Consider the following 14,624-nt stretch of genomic DNA (forward strand, 5'->3'; position numbering starts at 1 on the left):
TTTTGGTGTCAGGGATCCCTGTCAGTCACAAGGGCAGTGATCTGCCTGCTCCAAATCGGCTGAGTGACGCCTCCTGCTGTGGCTGCTGATCCTCCCTAATTGCTGCCACCACGTCAGAGCCACATCAGGCAGGCTGAGATGACATGGGACACTCTAATCCCTGCAAATTCCCTCTCACCTGAGCCCTCTGCGGTCTTCCTTCTGATTTGCCGACCTTCTGTGGGGAGTTTTCAGGGGATAAAAGCAGCATTAATGGTTTGAGGGTCCCAGACCTCAGCACAGGCATCTCCTGCTGGTATCTGTTTGTGCTGCTGGCACTCAGCACCACAGGCTGTACCCTGGGACCAGGGAATGCAGTAGAGGAGAGCTGGGAGAGAATTACTCTGGAATACACACAGCTTCCAAACTCCTGAGAGAGAGATATTCTGGAATACACACAGCTTCCAAACTCCTGAGAGAGAGATATTCTGGAATACACACAGCTTCCAAACTCCTGAGAGAGAGATATTCTGGAATACATACAGCTTCCAAACTCCTGGGAGAGAGAGTTGCTCTGGAATACACACTGCTCCCAAACTCCTGGGAGAATTACTCTGGAATACACACTGCTCCCAAGCTCCTGGGAGAATTACTCTGGAATACACACTGCTCCCAAGCTCCTGGGAGAATTACTCTGGAATACACACTGCTCCCAAGCTCCTGGGAGAATTACTCTGGAATACACACTGCTCCCAAGCTCCTGGGAGAATTACTCTGGAATACACACTGCTCCCAAACTCCTGGGAGAATTACTCTGGAATACACACTGCTCCCAAACTCCTGGGAGAATTACTCTGGAATACACACTGCTCCCAAACTCCTGGGAGAGAGAGTTGCTCTGGAATACACACTGCTCCCAAACTCCTGGGAGAATTACTCTGGAATACACACTGCTCCCAAACTCCTGGGAGAATTACTCTGGAATACACACTGCTCCCAAACTCCTCTGCATCCTGCTGAGATGGAGGGCCCTGCCTCCACACTGTGCCTGAGAACTTGCTACATAAAGCACTGCAGAGTGCTTGGCATTGCTGAAAATCCACCTGAGCTGGGGCAAAGCCCCCTCTCCAGGAGCTGCAGGTGCTCTCGTAGGATTGTGAAACAGCAGAGCTCAAACAGAGTCAGCAAGTGTGCCCTGCCCATCATCCCAGAATACCCAGGCTTCCAGGATGTCAAGGTTTGCATGCCAAAACTCTCTTTGCAATATGTGGTGACTGCTACCTATTCTTCTGCTGGATGAATAGCTCCCTTATGTTCTGGGAAGCTGATGTTTGATATGATAATAAAGTCTGAGCTGTGGTTGGGTGTAGAAAAACTTAACTTGAAAGGCTTTTATTCTGCTACATTTTAAAAGCTGATTATTATTTTTAGGTTGGTTTTGTTTTTTAAACCATTTTTAAAAGTTTGAGCTAGGAAGGCTGCTTTGGCCAGGTTGAAGTGTCCAATTACCTAACTTATTCCTAAAGTACAACCACTGCAGGCAGGGACATCAGATTTGCTGGGTCCCCTCCAGAATGAAGTGTGATGGAAGAGTGGGAGATCAAAACCTCGATTGCTTTTCAGTTTACATGGCATGTCCAACCCAGTATTTCTCATTTGAGCTCAATGTTGCTCATTCATTAGGAGCAGGCAGCGTGCCAGGGGCTGATGATGGAGTGCCCCACTGAGACATTGCTGGGCTCTCCAACCAGATTTGTGGCTGGACCCTTAGTGAGGATCTAGACTTAATTAGAGATTGTCAGAAACTGCATGAGTGATGGCTTTTTTTTTTTTTTTTAAATACCAAAGGCATTGTCAGACATAATAAATGATTGCAAAATGTTCCACGACCCCGCTGTGGCTGTCATCTACATAGAGTATAGTCTTTCTTTTTATTGATTAGAAACAGTAATATAATATAAAACAGTTCTTCTCTCAAGCCAAACTGCTGAGGTTTTCAGAGGAAAAGGCCATGGTCTGTACAGAAACCAGCTGCTGCTCCTGGTGGCTTGAGACAGGCCAGGGTGTCTTGGAGTACCTGTGAGAAAGGTGGGAATGGCAGGGCAGGGACTTTGAAAACCCAGAGGACATTAAACTGTGGGGAGGCAACCTTTTACATGGTGAATTTCTGCCAAAATTTTATCTCCCAGTCAATAAAAGGATTTATCACATGGATGTTCCCCTGAAATCAACCCTAAAGATGCCCAAGTGTATCAATGGGGGATGGGCCAGGTTTTCCTTTACTATTTAAATAATTTGAGTATTGATTTGGCAGGTTGGAAAGGAGAGAAGCATTCTGCAAAGGGAAAAGAGGAGAAAAAATATGCATATTGATGATGATGATGATGAAAATAATAATAATAATAATAATAATAAACTTCATAGTTTCAAGATGTAGAAATGAATGGATATTGAATAGTTCACAGTTGTAGGATGTAGAAATGAATGTATATTGAATAGTTCACAGTTGTAGGATGTAGAAGTAGATGTATATTGAATGTGAAAATTGCAATTTTTGTAAAAATACACTGAGTTCAGCAGTTACCTGGGATTAAAGAAGGGATGGGGGGGAAATGAATCTCTTAGAAGTAGGATCAAGGTTTGCCTTGGGAAACAGCAGCTACAAGCTAATGGGATTTGGAAAAGATAAACCTAAAGTTCAGACAAGTGAGAAATTAAAAGAGTTAGAATTTCACAGAGACAACACAAATTGTGTCACAGTCAGCTGGAGGTAAAAATGCTCAGCATTGACCTCAGCCCCCTGGACTTCTGTTCCAGAGAGGGATTGGTACCAAACTGCTTGGTCTTCAGGAAATTTTGGTTAAGAATCTCAAACATCTCAACAGCTGTTTATTGTATGGAATCTTATACCTGAGATCTACTTCTGTTGGAAAAGAAATGAAATTTAGCAAAATATTTAATTATAGTGAGTTGTGTGTGAACTGGTTTGTTAAAAAGTAGTTTTGTAGCCGTTGAAAGTGTGTTGGGTTTTGTGTGTTACCTAGCAGGTAGTCTTAGAGATTTAATAAATAATTAAACTAGTGCAGGAAAGTAAGAATGCTAACCTGTCTAGAGGCAGCATACAATGCTCTTAGAATAAGATAAGCAGAGGATTAATGACCTTGTTTGTGAACCAAGGAATGTATCACAAGGGGTCTGTGACCAGGCAAGGGGAACAGGGAACTGTTCCTTAGAGATTTTGTTGTGAATCGCATGTATAAGAGGGAAGCACCCATACGTGAATTTGGGGGCTCGGACTTTGGGACATGAGTCCCCCAGTTCCCCGGGCCCTTAATAAAGCACCCACAAAACTTATCCGAGTTTTGTGTCATTTATCAATCGGGCAACACTTCTACTTAAGCCAACATATCTTAATTAATATTTCCTTCTTCTTTTTGCCCCCAACCCCGCCTTTTCCTCCCCCGCCTCTCTTTAAAACAGCTATCAAAAAGTTCTTTGGCAAATCCTGCCTTCAGCCAAACGTTCCAGGACCCGGAGAGAGGGAGGAAGCTCAGTGACCGCCCAAGGAGGGGCTCCTTACCCCATGGCCTGGGGGGCCCCTCTGGAGGCTGCTCGAGAGCCCACCGGCCCCCCAGCCCCGGCTTCCAGGACAAGCCCCTGCAGGAGTATTTCACCGAGAGGCTGCTGGAGCTGGGCAGCTGCGAGGGCCGGAGGAGCAGCAGGAGATGCAGGGGGTTTGCAGAGAGGAACCAGAGCCGGTGCCGGAGCGGGAGGGAGGGAGAGCAGCCCTGCGGCCCAGCACAGCAGCACAGCAGCGCGGGAATGGACAGCAAGGCTCAGCAGGAGATCCACAGCATCCTAAAGGCCTACTCTGGTGACTTCTTGGAGCTCTTGACAGTGCCCATCACCGCTCCTCTGGAAGCGTTGGTGCAGGAGAAGTGATGCTGGAGATGGTCACGGGTTTTCCTGCAGTCCTGGAAGAGTTGTTCCTGCACCGCTCTCATTGATAGCTCAGTCCCCTCTGATGCAGAAAGGGGCTTGTTTTGGGATTGCTCTTGATTACCATTGCATATATTTGTTTTCAGTTATTTCCTGGAAAGAATCAGCATGATTGAGCCATAGGTATAGTACATACATGCGTGTATTACTAGAATACTTAAGTTGCCTTCAAAAAAGCTGATTAGTGTCAGAGGAGTAGCTTGTTTCCTGCTGTGCACTTTGTGTTAATTAATCTGAGGAAAGGCTGTTGTATTCTGCCTCTTTATTTCGCTGTTTTAAGCCCCTTGCTTTTATGATGTCACTGTGGCCTGACTAATTTATCTTCTTACTGTGACTTATTTCTGACACAGATGCAAATAGTTGATGAGAAATTACTGATTTTCAGTCATTGCCATGTAATCAGTGGATCACTGCAAGAGTCTGATGCATGAAGAAGCAAACACAGACATAAGATCTACATTTAAATATGATCAGCCATTATGGTTTTATTTGCAGACTCAAAACCCCTTGACTGAAAAACCACCGCAGGGGCAGAGAGGAAAAAATGCTGGATTTAAGTTAGAGGGATGGAATTAAGTATGAAAGAAGGCTCCTTCCCTCTTTCCTTCTGTAAATACAAGAACCACATAGGGAATTCCTAATGTAATCTGAACTTCAAATTGTTTATCGTATTTTAATGTTTATCGTGGTCATGTAAGTATAAAATGTCAGCTGCAGCTGAATCTTTTTACTATGGGAAATGTCAATGTTTAATTCCACAGTGAATATCAGACCCAAATGAAGCAATGACTTTAAGCTTCCAGAAAGATCTATTACTGCCTGTGGTATCATCAGCAATAAATTCCTCATTATAGTTGTGGTTGGAATGGATGTTTCTCTCTTTGCTTTCAGACTTGTTTTAATGTGATTTAACAAGTAAACCATGGCCCTGGCTATACCCAGCCCCATCCTGTCTGACTCCTCTCCATCACTTTTCCCTCCTTGTGCCTCTGTTTCTTCAGCCCTGGTGAAACTTGCCCCAAGTTGTCTTGTCCCTTCTGCAGGTCACATTTCCCTTCTTCCCAACACCTGCTTGCAGAAATATTTCTTCTGCATTGCCTCCTCAGCTCTTGGCCTCATGTTTGTGTTTTTCAGACTGTAGAGATACCAGGAAAGGGGAGGGCAGATTAAGGAACTTCTCACATCCCTCTGCCACTTCCCTCAGGAAACAACCAAGAGTTTTCCCCCTAAAAAAAGGGGAAGGGAAACATTTAAGACTCATTCCACATCCTTTCCCCCATCCTGGGATCAAGATAATCTAAGAGAAACCAGATAGGATACTGAGAGCTCTCAGTCCTTTGTGCGTGGGAGAAAACTCTAAATATTTAGCACAAATAAACTTTTCTGAATTCCCAATTGTCTTCCTGCTGCAAATGGAGGGAGCAGCCAATTAGGTGAGATTTTCCCTGCAGGAAAATATTTTTATTTTGAAAGATTTAAATGGAAGTCTGAAACTCATAATGTATTAGCAGATGCCATTGAAGGGATGCATCTGGTTTTCATTGTGAGCTTGCCAGAGGTTAGTTTCTCCTCCAGGAGTGGATGCACAATAATAACACGGTATTATGTGAGGGCATAATAATAACAGTGCATGAGGAACAGTATTAATGGGACACAGGCAACCTTAATTCTTTAATTTCTTAAACATGTGGCTTTGCACACTTGGATGTGTCCTTTTGAAGTTTGGTATTGCAAGTCATTTCCCACCTACAAGCTTTTCAGAAAAGGGAAACTGCCTGCCTTTTTGCTCCTGATGTTTTAATGGCTGTCACAGTGCAATAACCCCAGATCAGCAGGTCTGGAGCATCCTGAGCCTCTGTGCAGATTTAAATGAACAGAGGAATGTGGAGACTTGCACTGTTAGGGTGAGACTGACATTTGCTGACAGCAAAGGAAAACAAAGCTCCCTTAAGAAAAAAAAAATAGCAGCAATAAGCTGCAATTAAAAAGAAACCAGAAAACCAAGAAATTTCTTCTCTGAAGGAGTGGTGAGGCTTTGGAATGGGTTGCCCAGGGAGGGTGGCGGAATCCCTGGAAATGTTCCAGAAATGACTTAATGCTATGGTTTAGTGGACAAGGTGGTGTTTGGTCAAACGTTTGACCTGATGATCTTGGAAGTCTTTTCCAACCTTAATGATTCTATGGTTCTGTGATTTACCCAAGCATCTGTAAATGGGTTATTTGAGCTGCTCAGCCTCTGGGTACTTCTCCACTGAAGACAATTCAGAGCATCAGTTTTTAACAGGCCATGTTTAAATTTTATTTTTTGCTTTTACTGAATACCAAACATGAAACAGAATTTCAAAATCCCAAAAGATAGACTGACTTGGCATAAACTTGTAATGTTTCCTCCCCCAGAAGGACCCCATAGACCTGAAATTTCACAGCCAGGCCCATTTATGGTATTTTTCATCTGTAAAGCACCCTGAGGAATTATAAAAAGTTGACGTGTCTTTTAAATTGGATTTCCTTCAAAATAGTGTCATGACTTTCCTCTGAGAAGCTGCACATCCCATGTCAGAGATAGTGGAAAAGTCTAGGAAGACTAAATCTCCCTGGAGGGAATATTTCTAGATGTTTCTGCATAGAAAAGACATGAAGTTACAGAGAAAAAAAAACCAACAACAAAAAAAAAAAAAAAAAAAAAAAAAACAAAAAAAAAAAAACCAAAAAAACCCCCCAAAAAAACCCACCAAGAGCTGTTAAGAGAAGAAATAAAATTTCATCTCACAGCCTCTCAGATTGTTAAAACCTTGTGAAAAAATTTCTTGGGTTTGTTTGGAAAGTGATAATATGCATGACCTGAATTTGTATAGTCTATTACCTTGGGTTTTACTGAGCTTAGCTGTTGGATGTAGCTGCTTCTTTCATGCAGATAATCTGTTTTCTCAATGTTCTTCCGTGCAACTTGATGCAGACACTGCCTGCCATTAGCAGTCTCATAAAAATATTCTTTATGCCTCTGAAAAGTTCTTCTTTCTCCTCTTAAAGGAAAAGCAGTGCACCATCACTGTCCTGCTGGTGATTTTGCAGCCACCCTTTATCTCTGTTTCAGGTGTTCCTGTGTGGAACTCTGCACAGCACCTTGGCTGGTTGTTGTTTTCCTCCTGTAAATTTATTCTGTCTGTCTGGAGCTTAGGCAAAGCAGGGCCTCATAAATCAGGCAGTGCTCACTTCACTTAAAGCAGAGTTCAAACGTTCTGCAGCTCGTGTTCCTGCTGGGATTTTGTCCCCTTCTCCCTGAATTTACCCCAAAAAAGTTGTGTTGGCTGCTGGGGAAGGGAAGGGAAGGGAAGGGAAGGGAAGGGAAGGGAAGGGAAGGGAAGGATCAGGTGAAACACAACCTGGTGAGAACAGGACGTGCCCAAAATGAGATCCAACCTCAGGCTGGGTCCCCCAATCTCTGTGGTGGGACAGAGACCACAAACCACACAAAGCCATCCAGAAAGAGATGAGATACCCCACCCTCATTGTAACCATCTTCAGGATCCAAAGCACCTGCGGAATCTCTGCTTGATTAGGTGCCTCATTAAAGCAAAACATATGGTTTCCATGTATTTAAATTAAGGAATTTATTTAAAAAAAAAAAGCCAAAAAACCCAATCAAAACAGTGGTTTGATCTAAATACAGCAGCACTGTGACATTACTAGGACATTATGTACGAAGAATCCAAGCAGCCATAGAACACAGAAGCCTTTATCTTCAGTAACAATCTCAAAATGAAACTAGCTTCATCAAACAATGTTAAAGATCTCCCTGGAAAGAGAAACAAAACCAAACAGACCCTCCCCACCCCTAACCCCTTGGATATTAGAATGACTTTTTTTTTTGTACAATATCAACAGCCACTAGCTCTTCTAATTGAGAACACTTGCTTTAATTTATTACAAAAATGATCTGTTGACTCAGTTATGAAAGACAACTTTTAACATTGCTTTAGAAGTGTCTGCTCCTCTTATAGACTACAGTATTAGAAGTGCTTAAAAACATTTACTCCTGGATATGCTCTTGAAATTCAATAAGAAGGATATTCTGTGTGTGTTTATATACCAAATATGATTTTTAATTTTTAAAGCAGGTGAAAAGACTAACCCTAATATGAAACTGCAATTTTACAATTTAATTATTAGTCAGATATGGGCAACCACATGATAGTTTGTGAAATCTTTAGGTCTATCTACATTGCTCAGAAACACAAAATAAAGTTTTTACAGCTTTCAGCTTCAAAAGGCTAAAATGTTCAGTCTTTTAGAAGAGTGTCCAGTGTTTAAAAGAAATGCAATTAAGGGAGACCGCATTCAATACACATGAAACAACTCGTTTGAGCTTGCTAATTAACATATCCAACAGCTGCATGTGGGGTGATGAGAAAGGAAAACACATTTGCCATCCAGCCACTCCCTGAGGTGTTTCTTCTCTGGGAGTGAATCCTCTCTGCAGGACCACTCCAGAAATCCTGGAGCCCGCGGACCCCAGGCACTTTTGCTCTTTTTGCCTCTTTTGCTTCCAGACCCAGATCCACGTTTGGGACTTCACACAGCACCTCTCTCAGTGGGTGCCCAGGGAATCCTTTGCAGGCATGGCCAAAAAAGCCGAACCAATGAATGTTGTTTTGCTCCCCTCCTCATAACTATTTATCTCCATTCTAGAAACAGAGGAAGTGTTTCCATGTGAATGCCACACTCACTGGCCAGCTCTTCAGCAAGAAATGAATGCTTTAAACATTTGCACTGCCACCTCTTTGTCTGCTGGAGATGTCTTACAGAAGTGCAGCTTGTTCTGTTTCAGTATCTCTAAGGAGCTAAGACAAACCAATAATAAAAGAGTCCTAATTTAGGAGAGTGTCTCACTGGTCATGTAAATAAAGAGCAGCTACACTAAGCCTACTTCATTTAAATAATAATACAAAGACCTGATACTGATCTGGTTTATGCACAGACTCCAAAGTGCTTTCCATTGACAGACAGAGAGCATCCCTCCCGTGTTTGGGAATGGGAAAACAAAATTGCACCGAGGTTTGCCCAGGGCAGTGAGGAAAAACACAGCCAGAAGAGGAATAGAAACCATCACTCCTGGCTCCAGTACATACAGCAAGGAGAATACATATGTGCCAGCAGTAATATTCATGTTAATGAATAGGCAGCAATCTGTTTAAAATTGCTTCTTTCATAAAGCCCATTTGTCAGTACAGCAGCTTAGCTGATCCAACTGCAGCAGATTGTATTTGTATTATCACAGAGACATTTGGGGGAGGTCAGCCCATAATACAGTAGCATATTGTTGGCTTTCACCTTCTTTGATGAAATTTTTTCTTTTCCCCAAAGGAAATAATTTAAAAATCCTCTGAACCAATTCCTTTATCTTTTCAGTTTTTGCATTTAAGGAAAGACAATTATTACCAGCCAGCACTTTAATATTATTTAGTATAAAAGGAAGTGTGTCCTGCCCAGCACACAGAAGAGACGTTTTTAAATGATGCAGACTTTCTCTTAACTTTAGCATGAGGGTGTTAGTAATTATTCTCCTTACTCTAAATCTTTAGTATTATTTTAAGTTAAAGGTTATATTTGTGAAAGGCTTGAGAAAGACAACTCTGGAACTTCCTGATTTCCATGGAGCCACTGAACATTTGATTCTTCCAAAATTCACTGCCAAAGGAACCTCCCTGCAGCCTGAGACAGACTGGGACCATCCCTGGGCAGGAGAGCCTTGGAGTGAGGACTTGAGCTCCTGCAGGCTTCCACATGATGGAAGATGCCAAGAGACAGAAAGGATATTCTTCCAAAGAAAAATCCAGTCTTTCCAAGGTTGTATGGGAAATGCCTGATGAATGAACTCCTCTGCAGTGAGTAACTGCAGTGAATATGACAAATATTAACTGAACAAATCAATGATCACAACTAATTGTGGAGCAGGGGTGCAAACACCAACATCTTGTTCACAATGGAGCCCGTTCCCGTCCTGTGGATGTTGGTGAGGAGCAGCAGCTGTGCTCTGGGGCTGTGCATTTATTGCTCTTCCCGAGCAGCCTGTGCAGGGAGCTCCTGGCTGAGGCTGGGTGCACAGGCCTGGCTGAGGCTGGGGGATTCCTGCTTGCCCCATCCAGCTGTCCCCTCTGACCTCAGAGGGACAACACTGTCCTTGAGCCATGGGCCAGCCCTTGTGTGTGCCACCCCCAGGTCACTGCAGGAACTCTGGCCAGCACATGGTGGCCCCAAGGAAGAAGGTGCAGCAGTGTGGCGCCACTGCACCCCTGCTGGAGATCCACACACCATGGGACTTCACAGCCTGTCCTCCAGAGCTCACAGCTTCTGTCTCCCTCACCCTGCCTGTGCTTTTACCACTAATGCAAGTTCATTTCCTGCTGGTTCCTTCAGCTGAGGCATGGCCACTGAAAAAGATCAACTGGATTGGAAATGTGAGCAGAGAATTCAAGCTGGATCCTGAGGTTTGGGTGAATGACCTTAAGAATCTGTGTCTTCAAATCTGGTGCTTTACTGGGTCAGCCAAATTTGATTCCTACTGCTGATGGCACTCCCAGCTGATGGCTGCAAATTGAGGAGGTACCAAGCTGTGTTTATGGAGAGCTGCTTTGTCTCTGAGCTGGCAGGAACCAGCAGGGCCAGGTGAACACTGAGATATTGAATTCTGCAGCTCCCTAACACTCCCTTTGATCTGCACTACCTGCTTGGTTTGATTATCTTCACACCTTTCCCAGCTTCACAAGCAGGTTTTCGTTCAGAAACAACATCTGAGTCATGGCCATTCTTGTGGAAAACCTCTTTTTAGATAATCCAGGTCAAGAGTGCACATCTAAGAGTTTGTGTTTTTTCTTTTTTTTTTTTTCTTCATTATTCATTTGCTTAAAAAAAGCCTCACATCCAACAGTGGGGAAAAAATGCTACAAGACTCAAATGAACCTTGAGACACTGTAGGAAATGAATAGCAAACACCTGACTCATGAAAGTCTGTCAACTAATTAGTGTTCATCAGACTCCTCAACAAAGATTTAAAAATAAAAGGCATGTTTGCATAATTCAGGATCAGATTGCAAATGATTTCTGATTCTTAAAAAGAGCTAAGTTTGCTCATCTGTCTATTTAAAACAAGCAACCAGATCTGAGCATATGCATTTTTGGAAAGAATTTGGATGCTAACTGAAGAGGACATAAAGAAAATGAATCCGTCTGGAAAGCTATTACAAAACTACTCCTTTCTACTCCTTTGTTACCTGCAGACCCACCTCAAAATTCACCTGGAGTCAAAATACTAAAAATCTTATTGCAAATGCTCTCCAAGGTTGTATGACAAAACTACTTTTGTTATTTTCAGAGTTCCCAGTGGTTTTTAAGTTTGACTCCATGGAGCCAATGGCCAAATGCCTGTGGAAGCCTGGCTGAGCAGGGCACTGCCTTGAGAGGGCTTCAGCCCTGAGTTCTGGGCCCAAACTGCACCTGGTCACACTATGGAAGTGCAAGGACTGTGCTCCTACTCCAGCTCTGAGTGCATGGTGAGCTGCAAAAATAATAAAAATCATCTCAACAAAAATAAGAAGGAATAAACAAGAAATCCTGCAGGTTTTTTTGTTGTAGGCAAACCACGACAAGGAGATCCCTAGGACTGGTCATTAGCACTTCTGATGGATTTTAAGCTTTCCAGGGCTGGAGGCCGAAAAGTTCTGCTGCCCCAGCATGGTAATACTGTTTGTAGTTTGTAGAGACACTGCAGGGATGAAATCTCTGTCTGTTGGTGGTGTTTTCTGTCTCTCCTCTTCCTCTCTCAATGCTCCAAGGAGGTGGGATTCAGGGGGGCTCCATCCCAGGCTTGATGCCTTCAGGTGCACAGCAGCATCCTTCTTCCATGCCACGAGAACTCAGGGTACCCAGCCCCAGCATCACACCCTGCAGGTACCCAGGGAGAATGCTCTCACCCTTCCAGGACTCTGCCAGAGCCCCAGAGCTGCTGAGTGAGCACTGTCCTGCCTGAAAGGACAGCAGGACAAGGCACAAATGCTGTCATTCACTGCTGTCCCTAAAATGTCATCCACCACAGGTTAGGGCTGGGAGCATCTAAAAGGTATAACCAACATTTGCAGTTTGTTCACCAGCTTTCAGTAAGGGATTGGCTGGTATTTCTCAATACTGGGAGATGGTGAAGAATGAAGATTTTAGTCTTCACATGCCAAACTAGCGACATCTCTAAAATCCTGCACCTTCTATAAGATCTGCAATGCCATCATCTGACATGGGAGAATGGCTGAAGCCTCATCTCCCTGTCTTGACTCTTCTCTGTCAGCTGCTCTATGCAAGTCCCTGTTCTGCCCCTCTGTCTCACAGCTTCAAGCTGCTTTGCTATGTCATTCCTGTGTGTTTCTCACTCAGGGATTTGCCACCACCAACCTTCATCCTTTTCCCCCTCAGCACTGGCCACACAGAACATGCACGTGGCAGTCTAATGAATTTTGGCTATTTACACTCCCACTGGAACATCACTTCCTTGGACCCTGGGGTAGCTCCACTGCTGGCTAACAGGATTTTAAACACACCAGGGTGGCTTTCAGATGCTCCTGATGACCCAAAGGTTTAAAAAATTCAGTATAGTCTAGCCAACATTGTAAGGAGTATGGGGAACCAACACACCCTACAGAACACTTTGGGCTGCAGTTGTGGGCACAAAGGATTTCCAGCTCCTGTGGAAGGGAAGTTACCCTATTTTTTGGCCTGGTGTTCTTAACAATAAGAGTGAAATACTTGAGAAGAGCCTGATTCTGATGCCTGAGGTACTGCTACTGATCCTGCCTGATCTGCTCATCCTAGTGGGGCAGAGTTTTTGTCAATGGTTAAAGGATCCTGGACAAAGAACGATGGAGCTGGGAGTGGGAGTTATTATTTCATGCTGGCATTTCATTCAGTCGAGGGTCTAACTGAGGGGATGTGTCAGGGGGTGTTTGCATGACACATGGAAGAATTTTAAGTGCAGCCACAGCCTGTGGGTTCTGCTACTGCCCAAAAGCAGCTCAGATCCCACCCTGAGCCTCCACAGCTCAGCCCTACAAAGCTGTCACAAATCTCATGGTTGGCACAAGCCAGACTGCTGAACTTCCCTCCTGCTGCCTCTTTGATGTGGGCAGCTGTGGAAAGGCCTTGGGCTTTTGACTGCAGCATGGAGAACACTTTGAGTTTTGCTCTCCTTTCAGCAGGTGCAGGTTTGAAGTCCTAGAAAAAGAAATGGACATTTGCTATCCTGGTCACCTCTCCCTCAGCTTTGTTCTGCCTGTTGCTAGAAACAGCACAAACACCAGTGAAGGAAAAGAGCTTAAAACAGGGCTCCCTGTCTAACTAAAAAGCCTTTGATGGAGCAACAACACAAGTGCAAATCTCAGCTGTGCTGGTCCCAAGACATCACAAACCATCAGCATAGCAAGTAGCATTTGTGAATGCATCAAAATCTTGTCTTTTAGCATTTAATGTGAGACATTACAAACTAATGAAGAGGAGAAATGTATGCAGTGTTGCTGTAAACCAAATATACAGATGTAAAATAATTAAGAATAAACTGTTCCATAAAAATGCATGTCAATAAACCCCCGTGTGATAAAGTGATTTATGAAGAATTTTCTAGAATTGCTAAAAAGAATGATTTCTCGTTTGAGGCTCTGGAAGTCTTGAGTCACATTTTGTTTCTTTTAAAAAAATGTCTTAAAACACATGGCTTTACAGCTGCTGCTTGGAAAATATACACCTCCAAAGTCTGACTTTCATTTAAATACAAATGTACAAAATGTAAACTGAGACAATAGAGAAATTTACAAAACTTTTCTTTAAAAATAATAAAGACAAAATTCAGTTCTAGTATGATGCTATTTAAATACGTGCAAGTAGTCATGTTCATTGAATTTCTATTGCAATGTTCTAAAGAGACAAATTTGATTCACACAGTCTTGAGTGCCACCTCCAAAAACAGACCTGAGTGGAAATTTCTTCTTAAAATGTGAGGCTCCACTGGAAGGAATGGATAGAAAAATCTCCATTTTGGGAGATCCAGATTTTCTTTCTTTTCACTCAATGGTGGAGGCTCTCTCATCCACAGAAGCTCCAGAGATTATAGTGGAAGGATGCAACATGATGTTTCATGGGACTGAGCTGGAACTAGCTGCTTCCAGTGGAGTTTGAACTTACGTGATTTGAATTTATGTGATGATTTAAACTGGCCTTTGAATTTGGAGAACTCTTTGAATTGTTCTGATGCTGTAGGAAGAGGAAGAAAATTACAATTAGATTTCCATAATATGCCATGGTTCTATTTTTAATCCAACATTGTTCATTTTATGGTACTGGCTAGACCGCAAGATTCTTGATTGAAGATCTTCAGATGGAAAATATTCTTTGTTTTCCTACCTGTAGTCTCTCTAGGTCAGCAGAACCATGGCAGCTCTTGAGCAATGCAGCAAAGGAGACTCACTCCAGCTCCAAGAGCCAAATCAATTCACTGCAAAATGTCAGTATCTGCTAAATCTGACTAATGCAGAGGGTACCTGCCAGTGCTCAGGCATGGCTTTAACCCTACAGAAATAGCCCAGTCTAAGAATGTTATTGACATTTGCAAG

General features: G+C 43.2%; 1 protein-coding gene across 1 annotated transcript in view; it reads right to left on the reverse strand.

Moving 5' to 3' along the window:
- Positions 1-7,564: 7,564 nt before the first annotated feature.
- The window catches only part of GRK5 (G protein-coupled receptor kinase 5), a 33,507-nt gene continuing 26,447 nt past the window's right edge, over positions 7,565-14,624 (reverse strand). Inside the window, exon 12 of the mRNA XM_059476839.1 lies at positions 7,565-14,265. Coding sequence (XP_059332822.1) covers positions 14,167-14,265 — 99 coding nt within the window. The 3' untranslated portion in view covers positions 7,565-14,166. The remainder of the gene's footprint in view (positions 14,266-14,624) is intronic.

Source organism: Ammospiza nelsoni, chromosome 8, assembly GCF_027579445.1.
Source record: "Ammospiza nelsoni isolate bAmmNel1 chromosome 8, bAmmNel1.pri, whole genome shotgun sequence".
Taxonomy (NCBI): Eukaryota; Metazoa; Chordata; class Aves; order Passeriformes; family Passerellidae; genus Ammospiza; species Ammospiza nelsoni.